The 20,045-nt window shown below is 47.5% G+C and overlaps 1 protein-coding gene across 30 annotated transcripts in view; it reads left to right on the top strand.

Moving 5' to 3' along the window:
* The window catches only part of ARHGAP27 (Rho GTPase activating protein 27), a 1,125,989-nt gene that overhangs the window by 843,741 nt on the left and 262,203 nt on the right, over positions 1-20,045 (top strand). For all 30 annotated transcript variants that reach the window (XM_085650850.1, XM_085650847.1, XM_085650970.1 and 27 more), the window contains one exon: positions 11,579-11,692. In XM_085650850.1, the coding sequence (XP_085506976.1) occupies positions 11,579-11,692 (114 nt within the window). The remainder of the gene's footprint in view (positions 1-11,578; positions 11,693-20,045) is intronic.

Below are 20,045 nucleotides of genomic sequence, written 5' to 3'. Positions count from 1 at the left end.
CATCCTCAGATTGTTTTTTTCCGCCATTGGGTTCGGATGTGCTATCTTAGCTCAAGTTAGGAAAATATTTGGTCGAGGCCAAAAGGCCTTTAGTTCGCGTCGGTACTGTTTATCGATCGGGTTTCGATAGCATTTTGTTAGTTTACTAACTTTCAGCACCGACTTCTTTCGCATTTACCTGTCCATCGACTACTTCGACGATGGAATCCAGGACGCCATTCAAAAGGTGTCCGGTATGCAATGCGAAGTACCCACACATCGACGTCCATCCGGTGTGCAACAAATGCCTTTCGCCGGACCACGACGAATCGACATGCATGGCCTGTGCCCGGTTCCGTTCCAAGAAGACTCTAAGGAACCGAAGAGCGGCGAGACTCGAGGCGCGGCACGCGGCACCGGCCCCAACAGACATCTTCGACGAGGCCGACGTCGAAGAATTAGAAGTCATACCCTCCAGTCCCGTTTCCGAACACGACCCCGGATCGGACGAGGGCGACGAGTCACTCTTCCACAGAGGTGAAGACGACACCGAGGTAGGAGACGACGAGGAGGCCTTAGGGGCCGAAGAGAGTAGCTCCAATGATGAACAAGGCCTACCTGTTCAAACCGAAGAAACACCAGCGCCACAGCCTTTGGCTCCGGTCGAGGGATCGCCTTCGGGCCTTACCCGAGACCCATCCCGTAGTTCTTCGGCCCCGCCCTCGGGCCCGGCCTCGGACGTTCAGCAGCAGCCATTGCTGCATAAGCCAGCTGGTTTCCCTACCACAAAACCGAAACCGAAAGCTGCTCCGGTTCATACGAAACCGAAACTGAAAGTGGCGCTGGTCGGATCGAGGCCTTCCACGCCTTCGACGCCAGCGCAACGCGTCGGCACCGACCGCACCAAGAGGGACTTCGGTGCCGAACTGGAATCGGGCGACATCGGAGTCGACAAGCGGAAAAAGGCCATCGGCACCGAGAAACCTACTCGGCTACCGACGCCAACAACACCGAGGGCAATACCGCCCGCTTCGCCTCGCGTCGCTCCCTGGACGACGCCGATGCCTCACCTATCGAGGACGTCGACGGTGATCTCCACACCTCGACTCGAGGACCCGCCGGCACCGAAAAAATCCACGCCCGGCTCTACGAACCTGCCCGGTGCCAAAGCCTCAAAGACGCCCCAAGTGCGGCCTGCTGCGACGTAAAAGAACAAAACCACGGCGGCCCTCAAAGACCCGTCGGGTTCCGGCCCGATCGGAGCTCCAGCAACCTCTACGGGGCCAGCCAACATTACCTTCGGCTTGCCTCCGTCAACAATCCCGAAGATGTTCCAACTCAGGACACGGGTTACCCAGACTCCGGTTCCACCGGACGAGACGTCTCCGTCACGAGTCATCGACGCCGACACTGGCAGGATGATTCTCCACGACCGAAGAATAACTTCGGAACCGCCATTGGACCCTTTCAGGATCCCACTAAAAAGGAAGCTGCCGGTGGAATCAGAACCTCTCCTTTATGAACCGTTCCATTCCTCCTACCGGGATCCACACCGGTTCTCCCCCACGCGCTCCGACACGGATGCATTGGAGGACTACATGGATGACCAAGCACCCTACCATGTAGACACAGACCCTGATGACCAGCAGGACCCTGATCAAACTTGGGGCGACCCTGCAGACCCCAGTGCACCTCTCGATACACAGGACCCACAACTCTATGGGGCAAAAACATCTCCCACGGAGGATACTGCGGCGTTCAACGCTCTTATTGAACGTGCTGCAAATAACCATGGGGTACAGCTTCACTCAGATACCATCGAGGATGACTTTCTAATGGACACTTTTGCATCCTCAGAAAGACATGTAAAAACTCTGCCAATGCTGAAGGGGGTCCTCAAACCAGCTAAGGACATTTTCAAGGAACCCACCAGGGCACGAGTGATAAACCCCAGGATTGATAAAAAATACAGATCAGCACCTGGGGATCCTACTTACATCAAAGGACAATTACCACTCGACTCCATCGTCGTAGCGAATGCTCGCAAGAGGGCACACTCGCAAACGACAGGTGACGCTCCTCCCCCGGACAAAGAGTCCAAGGTGCTAGAGACCTCCGGCAAGCGAGTTGCCGCCCAGGCTGCCAACATATGGCGCATAGCCAACACTCAAGCGCTCCTCGCTCGCTACGATAGAGCGCACTATGACACATTGGAGCAACTACTCCAACATCTCCCTGACCAGTTCAAAGAAGGTGCAGAAATTCTTATCAGAGAGGGACAGCTACTCACAAATGCTTCCATCAAATGTGCGCTAGATGCTGCAGACACGGCTGCCAGGGCCATAAACACAAGCGTCATGCTGCGACGACATGCCTGGCTACGAATCTCAGGATTCAAGCCTGAGGTACAAAATAACATACTGAACCAGCCCGTCAACCCCGACTATTTATTCGGCCCAGAGGTTGACACCACCCTCGAAGATAAAAAAAGGACACGGACACTGCAAAGTCCATGGGCGCCCTCCAAACTCAGTCCTTTCGGAGCGGCTCCTTTCGTCGCCCCGGAAACAAGGGGGCAGGTAGAGGACAGGGGTCACAACAAACGTATAACAAAGGCAATACACAGACCACCTACGATAAAAACACCCGAGGTGGATATCGTGGCTCCAGTACAAAGGGCAGAGGACGTGGCTACGGCAACACCAGGTCCTCCCCCAAGAACAAGCAGTGACGCCCTCTCCCTTCCTCCCGACCACATAACACCTGTCGGGGGAAGACTACAAAGGTTCCTGTCCACGTGGAACTCCATCACCACGGACAGGTGGGTCAAAGATATTGTAAAATACGGTTACTGTCTGGCGTTAACCTCCACTCCACCCACAATACCACCAAGAAACCGTCCTATGTCCTCAGAGCACTTAACGCTCTTACAGCAAGAGGTGCAAAGTATGCTTCTAAAAGGCGCTATAGAGGTCGTCCCCATCCACGAGCAGGGTACAGGGGTGTACTCCCTCTACTTTTTAATTCCAAAGAAGGACGGGTCGCTCAGGCCTATATTAGACCTGAGACCCCTGAACCAGTACATTCTTTCAGAGCACTTTCACATGCTCACCCTACAGCAAGTCCTTCCGCTTCTCAAGCAGGGAGACTTCCTAGCCTCACTGGACCTCAAGGATGCGTACTTTCACATACCCATCCACCCCTCACACAAAAAATACCTCAGGTTCACTGTTCAGGGGCAGCACTATCAGTTCAAAGTCCTTCCCTTCGGCGTGACAACAGCGCCCAGGGTTTTCACGAAGTGCCTAGCTACGGTGGCAGCACATTTACGGAGGCAGCATATACACGTCTACCCCTACCTAGACGACTGGCTCGTTCAAGCGAAGTCAGCCCAGCAATGTGCAAGCCACATGTCCCGCACCATTCACCTTCTTCACAGTCTGGGATTCTCACTAAATTACCCAAAGTCCCATCTCCAGCCCGCACACGTACAACAGTACCTAGGTGCGACTATAGACACTCTGGCGGCCACAGCTCAGCCAAATTTAGTGAGGATCAACAGCATACAACTGCTGATCTCCAAGTTCAAACCCAATCACTCGCTTCCAGCGCGAGTGTTTATGCAGTTGATAGGCATGATGGCCTCCTGCATCTTCATAGTCCCGCACGCGAGGTTACATATGCGCCCACTTCAGGAGTGCCTAGCACGTCAGTGGAATCAGGCTCAAGGACAGTTGAAAGACCTAGTGTTGGTGAGCGGTCGGGCATACAACTCTCTGCATTGGTGGAATCCACAAAACCTTTGCAAGGGCCGACCGTTCCAAGAGCCTGTTCCGCAAATAGTACTGACAGCGGACGCGTCTCTCCAGGGATGGGGAGCTCATGTACTCCACTACACAGTGCAGGGACTATGGACGACACAACAGAAGAAGATGCACATCAACCTTCTGGAACTGATGGCAATCTTCCTGGCCATGAAGGCATTCAAAGTACATCTGTGCAACAAAGTCGTGTTGATCCGGACGGACAACATGACTGCCATGTACTACATACAGAAGCAGGGAGGAACACACTCTCCACAGTTGTCTCATCTGGCTCAGAGCATGTGGAAGTGGGCCATTCAGAGGAACATGTTCCTCATGGCGGAACACCTCCCCGGCAAGGACAACCAGATGGCGGATCTGCTCAGCAGACACAGCCACCAGATGCACGAGTGGGAGTTACACCCATCAGTACTCCAACCGTACTTCCAGCAGAGGGGTCATCCAGAGATAGACCTATTCGCAACAAGCGAAAACGCAAAATGCCAAAGCTTCGCCGCCAGATTCCCACATCCGCAGTCGCAGGGCAATGCGATATGGATGAACTGGTCCGGCAGATTTGCGTACGCTTTTCCCCCAGCGCCGCTGATACCGCTGGTGGCTCGCAAACTACGACAACACTCTCTGACACTCGTCCTAGTTGCTCCCACGTGGGCACGCCAGCCGTGGTACACCACCTTCCTCGAACTTTCCGTGGTGCCGCATCAAAGGCTGCGGATCAAACCCGCGCATTTGACGCAGAACCATGGAGAGGTTCAGCACCCAGATCCGCAACAGCTGAACCTGGCGATCTGGCTCCTGGAGTCCTAGAGTTTGGCTATCTCAACCTGCCACCTGACTGTATGGACATCATCAAGGAGGCCAGGAGACCCACTACCAGGGCTTGCTATGCAGCCAAATGGAAAAGGTTCGTCATTTATTGCGGTAATAATGACATCAACCCGCTGGACGCATCCATCCACAACATCATCTGTTACCTCTTACACCTATACCGATGCAATCTGGCGTACACCTCTATACGTGTCCATTTGACCGCAATATCAGCCTACCTGCAAACCAGGCAGCACCTCTCTCTATTCAGAGTGCCTGCCATCAAAGCATTCTTGGAAGGGCTCAAACGAGTAATTCCACCTAGTCACCCACCGGCTCCAATGTGGAACCTCAACTTGGTCCTCACACGCCTGATGGGTCCACCCTTTGAACCTCTACACTCATGCGAGATTCAATTCCTTACCTGGAAAGTGGCCTTCCTAGTAGCGATCACTTCCCTAAGAAGAGTTAGTGAACTCCAGGCACTAACCGTTCAAGAGCCATTTATTCAGGTTCACGCCAACAGGGTCGTACTACGTACCAACCCCAAATTCATGCCCAAGGTAATATCGCAGTTCCACATGAATCAGACTATTGAACTGCCCGTTTTCTTCCAAAACCCACAAACTGTTGCAGAAAGGGCACTACATACACTAGATGTACGGAGGGCCCTCATGTACTACATCGACAGGACTAAACCATTCAGGAAGACAAAACAACTGTTCGTTGCCTTTGCCCCACACCACAAAGGTAACGCCATCTCCAAAGCAGGGATAGCCAGATGGATAGTTAAGTGTATTCAAATCTGTTATCAAAAGGCAAAACGCACATTAACTATTCCACCACGAGCCCACTCAACACGTAAGTTGGGGGCTTCCATGGCCTTCCTAGGAAATATTCCCCTGCATGATATATGCAGAGCAGCCACATGGTCCACTACACACACATTTACAAAACACTATTGTGTAGATGTGCAGTCAAAACAGCAGGCAGCTGTAGGACAGGCTGTTCTCAAGACACTTTTTCAGACCGCTGCAGCTGGCACGGGTAGCCGCCGCTAATAGAGGGCACTGCTATGTATTCTATGCACAGATATGAATTCAGCAGCCCACATGCCTCGAACTGAATATGCTACTTACCAGTATGCATCTGTTCTTGGCATGTAGGGCTGCTGACATTCATATCGCCCTCCCTCCTCCCCGGCGCCTGTCGCAGCTGCAGCTCTCAGAATTACTGCAAGCATGGTCATCACTTTCTGTATCTACTCCATCACTGCCACAATGGCGAAAAACAATCTGAGGATGGAGAGGATGCCCATGCGCACTGTAGTCCAGGGGAGGAGTCACCTATCCAAGGATACTTCGAAGACTCTTCCAGGACAACAACGTGCAAACATCCGGACCCAACACTAGGCGGCGATCTATGCACAGATATGAATGTCAGCAGCCCTACATGCCAAGAACAGATGCATACTGGTAAGTAGCATATTCATTCAACTGGGTCTGCTCAGTGTAACTAATTGCCAAATAGTACCCTATTATTGTGTTAAAAATATAAAGCCACCACCAGGTTTCTTCACAATATGAAACCAATGTATTCTGTTCTTTATGGTTTCTGTAATTTGGCCATTGTTTTTATTCCTGTTCTGTTTTTGGATTAAAAAACAGGATCACAGAAAAAGATGATGGAGCTTGCAAAACCACCGACGCGATCTTGGAAGTGGGATTCGTGTTTTACACGCACTCTGTAGAGTTGTGGTGATTTTGTTGCACAACATATAAAGACAATTGTAGGATAATCTTTAATACTAAGTGTATTGAAAGTGTACAAAAAAAGCATTGAAGGGGAAGATCTAAAATATTGTACACACACCCTGCTCTCTGTTATGATATCTCGGTGGGTTCACCAACAAATGAGAGCCCTATTACTGCAGCCTGCAGTCCGCGCCTAACCACTGCAGACTCTGGTGTTTTCCCTTTATATATAAATAAGAGTGTCGATGAGCAGAGATTCAATTTTACCTCAACTCCATGGAAGGTGGGAGACATTCACCCAGTCCTGCTTCTTGCTTGGCATTCTGGTACTTATTGTTTTATTGTTACCAATATAGATTCAGTTCTTCAAGTGACAGAATGCAAAGACAAGACTATAGCCTCACAGTTTATTTGCACGTGGGCTGGCTAAATGTGTCACACTTTACCTGGGTCTCCTAGACCTTTATGCTAATAGTAAAATTGTGCTAGTTGTTCAGCTTGGGACCTCTGCATTAGGCTGGGTAATTGTAGAAGCTGCCATTGTAGCAGTAACAACAAGCAGCATTGCCGAAAATGAGGCCTTGACTACTGGTGGCTGCCAGTGCTGTTTTTTCTCTTGGGATTAGGTTCACTGAAGAGCCTACTTTTTCATGTAGTGTTTTCACATTTACTACATTAGATGTTAGAGAAGGTGTTATTGTTGAAATCGGAGTTCCGTGTATTTTGCATTTCTGCCTCTTCTGGACCTTATTTTTGCTGGTATAAAGATTCTGTGACACTGATTCAAGGACCAAATGCTTGTGCTTTTTCAAAACTGGTTTCACCCGATTTGTTTATTTAATAATGCTGTTAGGGAATAATAAATGGAGCAGAAAAATGCACCTCTGACATGGAAGTTAGTGGTTGCACTGTGTATTTACAACACGCCCATATGTGACAAAATATTTGGCTGCCAAGAGCACTACTGTGCTTAGTTTGTGTTGCAGTTTAAAAGCACTGTAGTGAAAGTACTTTTGCCATGTAGGAAAATTTATACCGGACATGCTTGGCGTAGTGTTCCCCAGACTTTTGGCCCTCAACTGCTATTTTTTGCTGAACTTGTTTTTGCTGGCATTTGGACTTATGCATTTTACCCCTGTCAACCAGTACTAAAGTGCTTGTGCTCTCTCCCTTGAACATGGTAAAATTTGCCTACACCTAATTGACACAGTAGATAGTAAAAGGTACTACTTGTACCCAGGGCCTGCAATTAAATGCTACTAGTGGGCTGCAGCCCTCATTGTACCACCCATCAAAGTAGCCATGTATAACTCACCTCTAACGTACGCCCTAAAGACTAATAAGGAAGGGTGCAAGGTGTTTAAAAAGTAAGACCTGTATACCAAAGTTTTACATGTCCTCGCAGTGGAAAAACTTCTAAAAGTCATTTATCACTGTTGTAAGTCTATTTCTCCCATAAACTAACACTGGGTTACCTTACACTTAAAAGGTGGTAACTCCAATTTGGGATAAGATAGAGAAATGCTTCTTTCACTCATTTGCATTGTAATTTAAAGTCCTCGTTAATGATGGAGTCTGATTTTAATTTCCTATTCTGAAAATGCTAGTTTTAAAAATTAACAATAGAAAAAAAAACCTTGTCTGAAACAATTTAAATAAAATATTTACCACATTACCAGCAAATTAATTGGCACGCTCAAATAGGTTTTCACTATTTGCGGTCATCTTATTAATTGATTTTTCACAAAAAAGTCAATTGCTTTAGTGGGGAATTAGCAATGTTTCAGGCTCCAATAGGCCCTTGCCAGCTTCAGCCTTGGACCTTAGCCCACTAGAATATTTTGACTTGCATAACAGAGTTTAAGTACGTAGGTAAAAACTGTGACCAGGACAACCCATTCAGTGTCTCAGACCTCTGCTCCGTTGTGGGCAGCCTGAACCTGAAGTTGCACCTAGGTTCTGATAACCTACAAACTGTTATTTTTCAGTGACCCTTTGTTTTAGGCACCTTTTGCCTTAAACATTTATAAATTCATATCTCCGTTTCCTAATATTCTATTCAAATAGGGTTGGTGTATGTTTGCTTCTTAAATACTTCTTTCTTTCGTTTTTCTCTTGAGAAAGTGGACTATTCGCTGAGGTGGATGGTTGTCCACCACAAGTAGAAATATCACTATTCTTGTTAGGTCCATTAAAGGTTTTAGTAATTTAAACCTGAACTCAACCCCTGATAGCTAGGGCACAGAGTTTTTATTCTTAACTTAAGAAAATGTGCAAGCATTTAGAAGCATGAAAGCAGTTAGAAGTTGAATGCAAGGCACAATAAAAATCCCAATCCAATTTATAAAAATACAGTCTAATAAGCAAAATGACACAACTCCATGAAGGTAAACCAAAGATGGGATTATTTAATGTTTTCAATAAAAATGGTGTCAAAAAGTGCAAAGCTTCAACCATGGGCCACTGGCCACATTAGACGAGGAGAAAAGTAAGTCTTAAAGCCAACTGCGATTTGGCGCGGGTTGGACTCGAGGGCCAGGTTTTCCCGGTCAAAGAGATACCATTGGACTTAGAAAATTTGAGAGAAGGTATAGTCCTCAGCAGGGCAAGCCTGCAGGCTGGATCTGAAGAAAGGGTCATCAACGACCGGTTGATGAAGTATGAAGACTCAGTGTAGCCGACAACGAAAGCAGAAAAAGTTTAGTGTAGGAAGAGTCTAAAATTTGCGCCCAGAAAGTCAGCTATGTCGACTGAATGCTGCTCTGCATTGAGCCCAGTGAAGATTTGTACCTTCGGACTTCGACTCTTGTTTGGAAGTCAGATCTCCACATCACGGCTGTAGCCAGAGAGTGTTCAACATCGCCACATGACAGGGCACGCTGAATTGGATTTGCTGCTGTGGAGAAGAATGTAGTGGAGTTATGGCAAAGTCAGGCCCACTGGTGATGCAACCTTTACAGATCTACTTGACAGGTTGGTCCCAGTCTTCTGTCGGTTCCCCAGGCAAAAAGTCTTGAAAGCGTTTCTACGACCCAGATTTTAGGTTTGGACAGGAGGAGCACACACTGAAACCAACCAGGGGTTCCAGTCCCTGAGGAACAGCACTTGGGTTTACAACACACTCCATCAGAGGCCACCAGCAGGGTGTAAGACAGGTCCAGTTGAAACTGGTCTGCTGAGCTTCTTCAGGAAAGTTGACTTCTTGTAACCTTTCTATTCCTGTAGCTTAACAGGAGGTCACCCAACTCACCCTTGAAGTCCACTTCTTTGTCCTGAGTTGCAAGTAGGTCCAGCCCTTAGGGTTTTCCTGTCTTCCACAGCTCCAGTAGTGTTCCGTAGAGGATGCCTGTCACTAGCCTGTGTCTGTGGTGACTCCTGACCCCTTCCTGACTAATAGACTAAAAAGTTCCCAGGGGTAAACCTGCGCGCATTTGCAACTGTTCGTATGTGCCCTACTGCAAACATTCCCACTGTGCCCCACTCTATATGAATCAACCTGGTAGAGCATTTATTCCCTTATGCAGAGCACCTGTACTCCCCCTGGACTTGTGTCCAGGGATATGAGCAACCCCTCCTCTGTGGTCACTCCAAATTCAGATCTGGGGGGCAGCTCCTTTCCCACTGGGATTGATGCCTGGCTTGCTAGGAAGACAGCATAGGTGGCATAGGTGTGAGCTGCTTCTGCCTATAAAACAATTAAGTTCTTGGGCACTGCCCAGTTGATCATCCTGTCAGAGGAACAGGACAACCTCCCACACGCACACACAAATCCCTTGCGTCCGCTCTGGGAGCCAATTCATACCTCGGGAACGAGCTCTTCAGCGTCTAAGTGAAAATTGGAAGCACCAGCAAGTGGGTTTCCAGAGACCTTCAGGTGGGTTAAAGGTGACTTTAAAAAAATCTTATTTAAAATAAATATTTTGAAATGTCCAATAATAAACGTTTTATCTGGTTCGTAGGCGAGGATGACATTATTTAATGTTATTAAAATATCCCATTACTTTCCAATAGATCAGATAACCATCCTACAGTGAAAACTGCTTTTAGTGCATTGCCACTGTAAGGACATTTTAAACATTAAACTTTTACATGTCCTACTTTTAAATGTCAAGCAACCTGCCTTATGGGCATTTTAGGCATACGAAGAGGGTAACCTAATAATATTAAGAAGGAGGGTTTTAAACCGGATGAAAGGGGTTATTTTCAACAGTATAATTTGCAGTTTAAACCTACACAACCAAGTTATTAGTAATAGGCCTGCAGGCATATTTTTCATTATCACGTTAGTGTGTCATATGTGCAGCATTCCACTAGTGACCTTTAATTTACAGGCCCTGGCTACACTTTGCACCCTATATTAGGGACTTACAGGTAAGTTAAAAATGCGAATCAAGTGTATAGCCAACTTCAACATGTTTTAGGGGAAAGAGAACACACACTAGGGCCTTGTTAATAGGGCCCTAGGGCACAGTCATTTTTTTTTAAAACTGCATTTTTTATTGTGTTTTCTTGACTGTTAAAATTTTTGGTACTGCTTGAACCTAACCTAACGTACACAAATCTGGTGATTACCTCCCGATTGTGCCAAAGATAGAAGGTGAAGAACAGAAATTATCTGTTAACTGTGCTTTTGGCTTAACCTGATTGTATTTTTTGAGTTGGTAATGGTTCCTCCTATCCAAATAACCCAATTTCTTAAACACATTTTATAAAATGTAGCAACGTTATGTTGTCTCTGATAAGATAACCCCGAATAGTGCTGCTAAATAAGGAAGAGTTGGCTGAATTTTGCCCTAGGCATAGCTCACAAAGTGCTTTCCTATTTTTGTGTCCTTCAGCATTGTTTTCCTTCAGACTTACAATATTCCCTTACAACTGCTACTTGGTACTGAAAATGAATATCCAATTTTTACACAACCCCCATAAAACTGTACTCCTCAAAACTTTGAACCCAGATAGATTAATCTAGAAACAAGATTAAAGGTGCTTGCATGTCTGATTTTCAACATGGAAACTCACATCCAGAAAACTTCCAATACCTGTTGGTAGTAATTGTAGTATTCGTATGAATTACTTGAGGTTTGTGAGAGAAAAAGTTTGAAACTTTGCACATACTTGATAATGAATTGCATTGAAAGTACCAGTGTATACCTTCAAAAATGGTGCTTGTTGGGCACATTAAGTGTTTGATTGTTTCTTATGGTCCTTCTGCAGAGACTGCTCTCTCTCTCGTCCCCGAGAGCAAGCATTCATTCTGACACTTACGGCATCAGCTTTTCTAGCTGGAACATGAACACTCCAGCATTCATAATTCCAAGAAGTGATGAGGTGAGTGACGTGCTGTCTAGAGGAGCCAGTGTTTCTCAATTTTAATGTATCTCAATTATTCCTTAAACCATGTGGTGTACTCTTAAGTAAGGAATGCAGTTCTGTGGGAAGTATCCCCGCAAACTGTCTGCCTTTTTGCTTCCTGTGTTAGAAACTGGGTTGGAATTCTGACAAATTCAGGCTGACATCAGATGAACTGATTATCCCACAAGAAATTGCTTTTCAAACAACATCTCAATTGACTGTTTTATTTTCTAAAGTGTTACTTTTTTTATTTCAACAAAAAACATGACATGTAGGCTCTATGTGGGTTTGTAGAAAGGTTTGGATGTCTGGTTATATATACTAATATAGAATGTGTGCATGGGGCATTTGTATATCACGAACCTAACCAAAAAGTTAGCAGAATGCTGAATACAGAGCAAAGGCAAGCATACAGTCACAAGTGGTAAACATGGTAGATGGTTATTGGATTGTTACTACTTTGTGATGTATTTTTATGTAGTAGTGTGTCTTCAACACTTTCGTATATTGGAGAACCATTTTCACGGTCATAGATGATACAGGAATGTTGTTGCAGATCCTGGGTAAATAAATGGTACATTTCTCCCTCATGTTCCCACCACCCCTGCCGTCACAACCCATCTGTGTTACTTTCTCAATGATATCAGTACATACTCGTTTTGATAATTGTAGTGCTTGTAGTCTTGTGGCCACGTTATCTCTCTATTGTCTTTGCCCATATAATGTAATACCGGTTGCTATATCAAAAAATTATCTTTGTCTTTAATCAGGTTTCTTGATAGACACTTCATTGCAGTTGTCACATTTATAGTTATACCACATATTTAGAGTTGGCGCCAATGTTTGTTTTCAAATTCTCGTTGTTATAATCTTGGCAGCAATCAGCAGCTGTGTCACCAGGGCCCACTCATTTTTCTGTATGTTCTGTTTGTCGGTTTCATCCTAGCACCATCAGCCAAGGGTCCGAAGGGATCAGGGCAGGAATCCCAACATTTCCTTAACAGCTGCCAGGACTTTATTCCAGTACATCGTCAGAACTGGGCAAGATCACCATACATGAATGGAGTCTCCCCTCCCACCACAGTTCTCCCGAAAATATTTGGCATTTCTTTAAACCATTTACTTAGTTTATCTGAAGTTTAATACCAGAAAATCATTCAGTCTTACCTCTCTCAACAAAATCGCTTTGGTAAATCAAGTTTTCTCTCCAGCATTCCATTATTTTCTTTCTGATATTTCTTCCAGCAGTGTATTATTTTATTTTTCCATGTTTTTCTGGGGCTCCTGTTGTTCAATCAAACAAATTTTTATGGAGCACTGCAAATCACTGTGAGGGTCCGAAGGCACTTGAGCCGCTAGCTGCTGTGTGGAGGTTTGATCGTTCAAACACCCAGGCCTTTATTTCTCTCCAGAATTGCTGGAGTGATGGTGCGGTCCTGATGTGCAGGGGGAGGTTGTTTCAAGCTTTGACTGCCAGCTGCGAGAAGGAGCATCCTCCGCTGTTGGCTCAATGGATCCGTGGGGCGTCTGAGAGGGACACTGGTCGCAGGTGTCTGGCCAGTTGGTGGAATGTCACCTGTCTGATGTATGCTGGTCCCTCATTGCGCAGGGCCTTGTAGGCATGGGTAAGCATCTTGAACTGGCATCTCTTTTGAACTGGCAGCCAGTGTAGTTTCTTGAGATCGAGTGTGATGTGGGTTCTTCTGGGGAGATTGAGTATGAGTCTTTAGGTGGAGTTCTGGATTGTCTTGAGTGTCTTCAGGAGGCATGGAGTGATTCCAACGTAGAGCGTGTTTCCATAGTCCAGTCTGCTGGTGATGAGGACCTGCGGGACAGTTCTTCTGGTGTTCACAGGGAGCCACCAGAAGATCTTGCGTAGCATGTGCAGGGTGTGGAAGCAAGCGGGTGAGAATGCATTGACTTGTTTCTTCATGGATAGCATGCTATCCAGGATGATGCCGAGGTTGCGTGCATGTTCTGTTGGGGCGGGGGGTTGCTGAGCTCCACGCACCACCATGTGTCTTGATAAGTCCATGTTATCTGACTGTGATGGCCAGGGAGGATGGGGATCATGGAGTTGTTGAAGATAATTGCGCTGAGAGACGTTCCTTTGGGGGACTCTGCAGATGATCTTCTTGGGCTCTAAGGTGAATGGTGGGAGGTGTATTGATCCTTTGGGTTCTGCCCGGTGAGGCACGAGGTGATTCATTTGAGGGCTTTTCTGTGAATCCCAATGGGGTAGAGTCTGTTGGGAGATGGTGTCAAACACGGCGGACAGTTCCAGGAGGATGAGAGCTGCTGTTTTCCAGCAGTCCAGGAGGACTCGGATGTCGGTGGCTGCAATAAGGGCTGTGTCGGTGCTGTGGTTAGCTCAAAATCCGGATTGGGAGTGGTCCAGGAGGTTGTGGTGTTCTATGTGTTGGGCGAGTTGTTGGTTGATTGCTTTCCTCAAGGACTTTTACTGGATAGGGGAGCAGAGAGAAAAGCCTTTAATTCTTCAATCGGGTTGGGTCAGCGGGTGTTTTTTTTTAGGAGGGGCTTTACTTCAGCATATTTCCAGTCCTCAGTGAGGGTCGCTGCGGTGATGTATGTGTTCAGGACCTTCCTGAGCCCGTCATCGATAGTCATGTTTTCGGTTGAAGACGCGATGTGGGCATGAGTCTGTGGGTGCTCCCGATTGCATGGTGTTCATTATGAAGATGGTATCTTGCATAGGGAGGAGTTCCCAGTGGGTAAGAAGGTTTTCAGGGTTTGTGTGAGCTGTCTGCGGCGGAGGATTGCCTTTCGTTTTTCGTTGATGGCCCAGATCTTGTTGTAGAAGAAGTCTGCGAGTTTGTTGACAGTTCCTGGGAGGGGGTGATGTTCTCGGTGGTTGCTGGATGGTGAACTCCTTCATGATGATGACGAGTTCTTTGCTGCGGTTTGTGCTGGCTTTGATGCGGTCTGCTAGGGCGTTCCTCTTGGTTTCTTTCAGGAGGTGGTGGTACTGGTTGAGAGCCGTCCTGACAGCGGTGCAGTCTTTTTTTGCTCTGATGCACCATATTCTTTCAAGTTGTTGGCAGTTGCATTTGGAGGAGTGCAGTTCTTCAGTGAACCTGCTGCTTTTTTGTTTTGGTCTTTGACCTTGGTGGGGGTGGTGGTGTTGGCGCATTATGTAATCCACTGGGAGAGGCTCTTTGCTTCTTGTTCAGGGCCATGTGTAGGGTCTGGGAGGTGACAGCAGAGTGCTGTTCCACTTTTCTTCTGATAACCTTTTCCAGTTTCTTTGCGCGGACCTGGGTGGCCACAGTGCCGGTATGGGTGGGTCCTGAGACGAAGTGTACACTGTGGTGGTCGAACTAAGTGAGTGGTGTGATGTGGATGTACCTTAGACTGTCGCTGAAGATGGGGTCGAGCATGTGTCCTGTGATGTGTGTAGGGTCAGTGACCAGTTGCTTGAGGCCGATGTTACTCATACTTGCCAAGAGGTCGGTTGAGTTGGCGTCGGTGGGGACCGGCCAGGAGGAAGCTGAGGTCTCCTAGGAAAATGTAGTGCACTGAGTCGATTGTGGGCGGGGTGATGAGTTTCAAGATGGCGTTGCAGAAGCTGGGGCGTGGTCCAGGGAGTCTGTAGGTGAGGGTGCCTCTGATAGTGCTTTTTCAGTCTATGTGGACTTAGAAGAAGTTGAGGTGTTTCATTAACGGTGTTGGGTCATCAGGGGATGACGTGCAGCGGATGGTGTCCCTGTAGATGATGGCTTTTCCACTTCCGTGCTCGTTGGTTCGGTCTCATTGTGTTATCCTGTAACCTTTGGGGATGGCGGTGGCGATGTCTGGTGCAGAGGCAGGGTTTAGCCAAATTTCTTTGAGGCAGATGACGTCCAGGTGAAGGAGGTAATCGTCCCTGACCTCCGTGGCGTGTTTACAGAGTGAACGTGCGTTGAGTAGGATGCACTGGAGTTGTGTTGTGATGGCCTCGGTCGATGTAGTGGATGGACCGCAATTGTGGTATCACTGTTGTCATTGGTTGCTTCAGTGCTAAAGGTAAGGCAGCAGTGTCTGCAGGAGAACAGTCCTCTGGTGGTGCATGAGGATATGCATCAGCAGTTGTTGTTGGTGCATCCAGATTCCAGGGCTCGGAGGTCAGCGGCGGATTATCTTCGTGGGGTAGAAGAGCCAGGGTTTCTGGCCCTGGGTACGGATGGGCGGAAACAGGCGTGCATTTGGTGTGGCTTTGGCACAGCTGTGCAGCAACCTCTATAAGTAGTCTGAGGAGATGGGAGGGCAGGCAGGGAGGCGGGAGGGTGGGAAGTGGGAAAACGGCAGAAGCCAATAGGATTATGCGACTGTCTTTTAGTGGGTTTTTCGGGCAAATTTCCCAAACTGTGTCAGCTCTCTTGTTGCCTCTTTTTGTTGTTTGTCAGGGGCAGGGTGAAGGTTGCTCAGTGCCTCTCTTTCTGATATCTGAATAGATCAGTTTTGGCTACCTTGAATGGTTTTTTTCCAACTTTCCAATGTCGTAACCTCTCTATTTTCTCACAGACCAGCCAGAAATCTGCAATACCCTTCTTGCTGGGGCCCAAAATAATATCCCCTTCATGCAGGTGTAAACTCTGGCTTATGATGTACTGGTGTGTATGTTGTGAAACAGTACCATGTGGCTAAGGTGACCTATATGTGTAGCAAAGTCCTCGTTCTATGACTTGCATACTCTCTTTCTGGCTTAGAAGTAGGTGATTTCCACAATAAATTCCTCAATGGTCTGCCTTCCACTGATCCATTTAAACCTTGTGTGTGCTGAAATCTTTTAAACTATTCCTCAATAACTCGAAGTTGTGCAACAGTGTTCTCCAGTATTAGGGTGTCTTTCATAGATTCACATGCTTGAATATTCCCCGTCGTCGGAGTGGGAGTCCCACGGTAAATAAAATAGCAATATATACATATATATATAGTAAAATATATACATAAGTAATCATATAATTAGTGCATATAGGTGTAAGACACACATAGTGTACCTATAAGAGAAAAATTCCATAGGAATACAATGGAGAGAGACAAAAGACCTTTGTAGTCTATCTCTGTCATTATGTAAGTCCGAACTCCAGCCAATCAGGCGTCAGCCCCTCTCTAGAACCTTCTCCTCAGAGCTTCTCACCTCAGATTTTCTACCGCACGTCGTGTGACAGGGAGTCTCCCTGAGCTCTGCTCAGTTTTTGTCAGTGAGGATGTCTTCTAGTAAGAAATCTTTGTTTAGACCATGCTCTTCATGTGGAAAACTGCGTTTGTTCTCTGAGGACCCACACAGTAAGTGTATTTACTGTTTATATCCTGACCATGAGGTGGCAAAATGTAAGTTTTGTAGAACTTTTTCTACAAAAACTCTAAAGGACAGAGAAGGCCGCCTGCTTTTATGGCTACAGAGACTGAAGGACAAGGATAACTCTCCCTCTGATGTGGAAAGTCTCTTTTCTGGTCGTTCTCAACCAGCCTCTAAGCGCAGTAGTGTGCAGGAGTTACCATCTCCTTTCCTGAAGAAAAAGAAGCTGGCTTTGCCTCTGACAACTGCCACCTTTGTGGTTTCACCTACTGCTTTGTCGCCTATGGGACACTGTTCTCAGGCTGCTGAGGCGTCTACTTCCCATTCCTCGGGGAAAACTTTGTCAGCCTCGTCGACGATGCTCCCGACGACGAGATCTGCTGTTTCTACCTCGTCGACGGTGACCCCGACGACGACGTCAGCTGCTTCGTCGTCGACGAGCGTTATGTCGACGTTATCCTCGTCGACGATTACCATCACTTCTTCAAGGGCGGTGACTTCTGTTGTGCCCATTACTTCGACGTCGACGAAGAAGGTAAAGGTTCCGTCGACGAAGACTGTGTCGTCGACGAAGACGTCGTCGAGCTCGTCGACGCCCATTCCGTCGGCGAAGAAAAAGAAGATCCCGACGACGACACTGTCGACGGTGGTTCCGTCGACGAAAGCCTTGTCTACGAAGACCTCGACGACGGCTCCGTCGGCAGCGGCTCCGTCGACGGTGGCTCCGTCGACGGCGGCTCCGTCGACGGCGACCCCGTCGACGGCGAATCCGACGACGGCAATCTTGTTGCCACAGACGTCGTCGACGATAATTCCGTCGACCATCATTCCTTCGACGACGGCTCCGTCGACGAGTACATCCCCACAGACATTCGTAAGGGTACGAATACGCGGTGTGGCGACTACCCAGAAAACAAGAAGGGAAGGAGTTTCTTGGACACCATTACCTCCTACTGTGGGCTTGGAGAGCCAGGAACATAATATTCCTTTGGGAGTTGCGCAGCCTCCCTCACCATTATTTGCTACAGATTCGGATCAGGAATCCGAGGGGTTACCGGAGTCTTTCGGAACGGCACAAAGTCCATCCGACTTGGTTATTAAGTGCCAGGATGTCAGTAGTGAGGATGAGGATCCGGTATTTATACACCAGGCCCCTCCGAAGCATAAAACGGCGACTCTTCCTCTGTCGCTCATTACTAATCTCCAACGCATGTTGGACGACTACAACCAACGGTTCCCTCTATCCCCTCAACGTTCAGAGGTTCCGTCAACCCCGGTGATTCCAGCAATTATTCCACCGGTACCTATTGTAAATCCTGCTCCGCAGATGCCGCCTGTACCTCCACGACAGGTTCCGGAAAGGGTGTTGCCTCATTATGAGCCTGTAGAGGAAGGCCCTCAGGACCCAGAAGAGGGTGAAATCCCTGATGATGATGGGGATGTAGATGACAATGATGATGATATGGCGGAGTGGGACAATTACCAGGCACAAACACCATCCCCCTCACAAATAGTAACAGGGGATTCACCTCCAGTGGACATAGCCAATTTTCACCAACTGATGGAAAGGGCATCACACCGTTTTAAGTTAACAACGGAGCGCAGGGAGGAAGATTGCTTCCTTTATGATTTCAAGAATCAACCCTACAAACAGACTCATGCTATTCCCATAGTTGAGTTTATTTGGGAAGAAGGCAAGAAATTAATGCAGACACCGAATACCTTGCCAGCTCAGGTGCCTCGATTGGAAAAGAAATATAAGGCACCGATAGGAACCCCAGCATGCCTCACGGGTCAGGCTAAACCTGAGTCGGTCGTTACGCAGGCAGCGCAACGTAAGGCGAAAAATCCGGCATCTTCCATCACCTCGCCTCCGGATCGTGACGGACGTCGGATGGATGCCATAGGGCGTAAATTCTCTTCTATGGCCTCTACGGTGGTTAGAGCAGCTAATGCCTTGGCCATCCTGGGACGATATGACAGACAAGTTTGGGCTGATATCTCGGATGTGGTTCAGGAGTTACCAGAGCCATCTAAAGTGGAGGCAATGAAGTTGCTCCAAGAGGGAGAAGCGGCATCGGCGGAAATAATCGATTGTGCAGTGGACATCGCCTGCATGGGTTTCCGTCAGCTTGCCGGAGCGGCTGTTCTGCGTAGGCAAGGATGGTTAAAATCTACATCCTTTCGTCAGGAGGTTCAGTCTATGATCTTAAACATGGCATATGACGGCGAGTCTTTATTTGGGAGCCACGTCGATGAAGCTCTACAGTCCACAAAGAAAGACACTGAAACAGCTAGATCACTAGGAAACCTTCAATTTCAGCGGAGTAATTTTCGTGGTGCACGCGGACGCGGCACCTCCTCAAGTTTTCGAAGAGACAATAAACAATACAAACCTTACAATCAAGGGTCCAACCGTTACTCTTATGGACAGCAACAGCAAACATCACGGCAGCAAACCTCCAAGTCATATAGAGGAAAATCCTCATACAGAGGATCCGCATCAAAGAGACAGTGACTCTTACCGGACAGACAAGGTTGGAGGTCGAATCTCTCTGTTCTTTTCCCAATGGTCCTCCATCTCAAAGGACCGTTGGGTTTTGGACATTGTGAAGAAGGGACACGCCTTAGAATTCACCAAATTCCCTCCTCCCACTCCACCCTCCGGACCGCCACCAGCTCACATGAAAGAACTGTTGCATCAAGTCCGACTTTTAAGGCAAAAAGGAGCTATAGAACTGGTACCAGTGTCTCAGAAGGGAAAAGGTTTTTATTCCCGGTTCTTTTTGATCACAAAGAAAAACGGAGAGTGGAGGCCCATCCTCGATCTAAGAGCACTAAACAAATATATAAAGAGCCAATCCTTCCGTATGATGACGCTGGTAGACATCTTGCGCTTACTCTTGCAGGAAGATTTTCTGGCGACTATAGATCTCCAGGATGCCTATTTTCATATCCCTATTTTACAGCGGCATCGAAAGTTCCTGCGTTTTCGAGTGGGTCAACACGATTACCAATTCAAAGTGTTAC

Source organism: Triturus cristatus, chromosome 1_1, assembly GCF_964204655.1.
Source record: "Triturus cristatus chromosome 1_1, aTriCri1.1, whole genome shotgun sequence".
NCBI lineage: Eukaryota > Metazoa > Chordata > Amphibia > Caudata > Salamandridae > Triturus > Triturus cristatus.
This window is presented reverse-complemented; position numbering and strand designations above follow the sequence as displayed.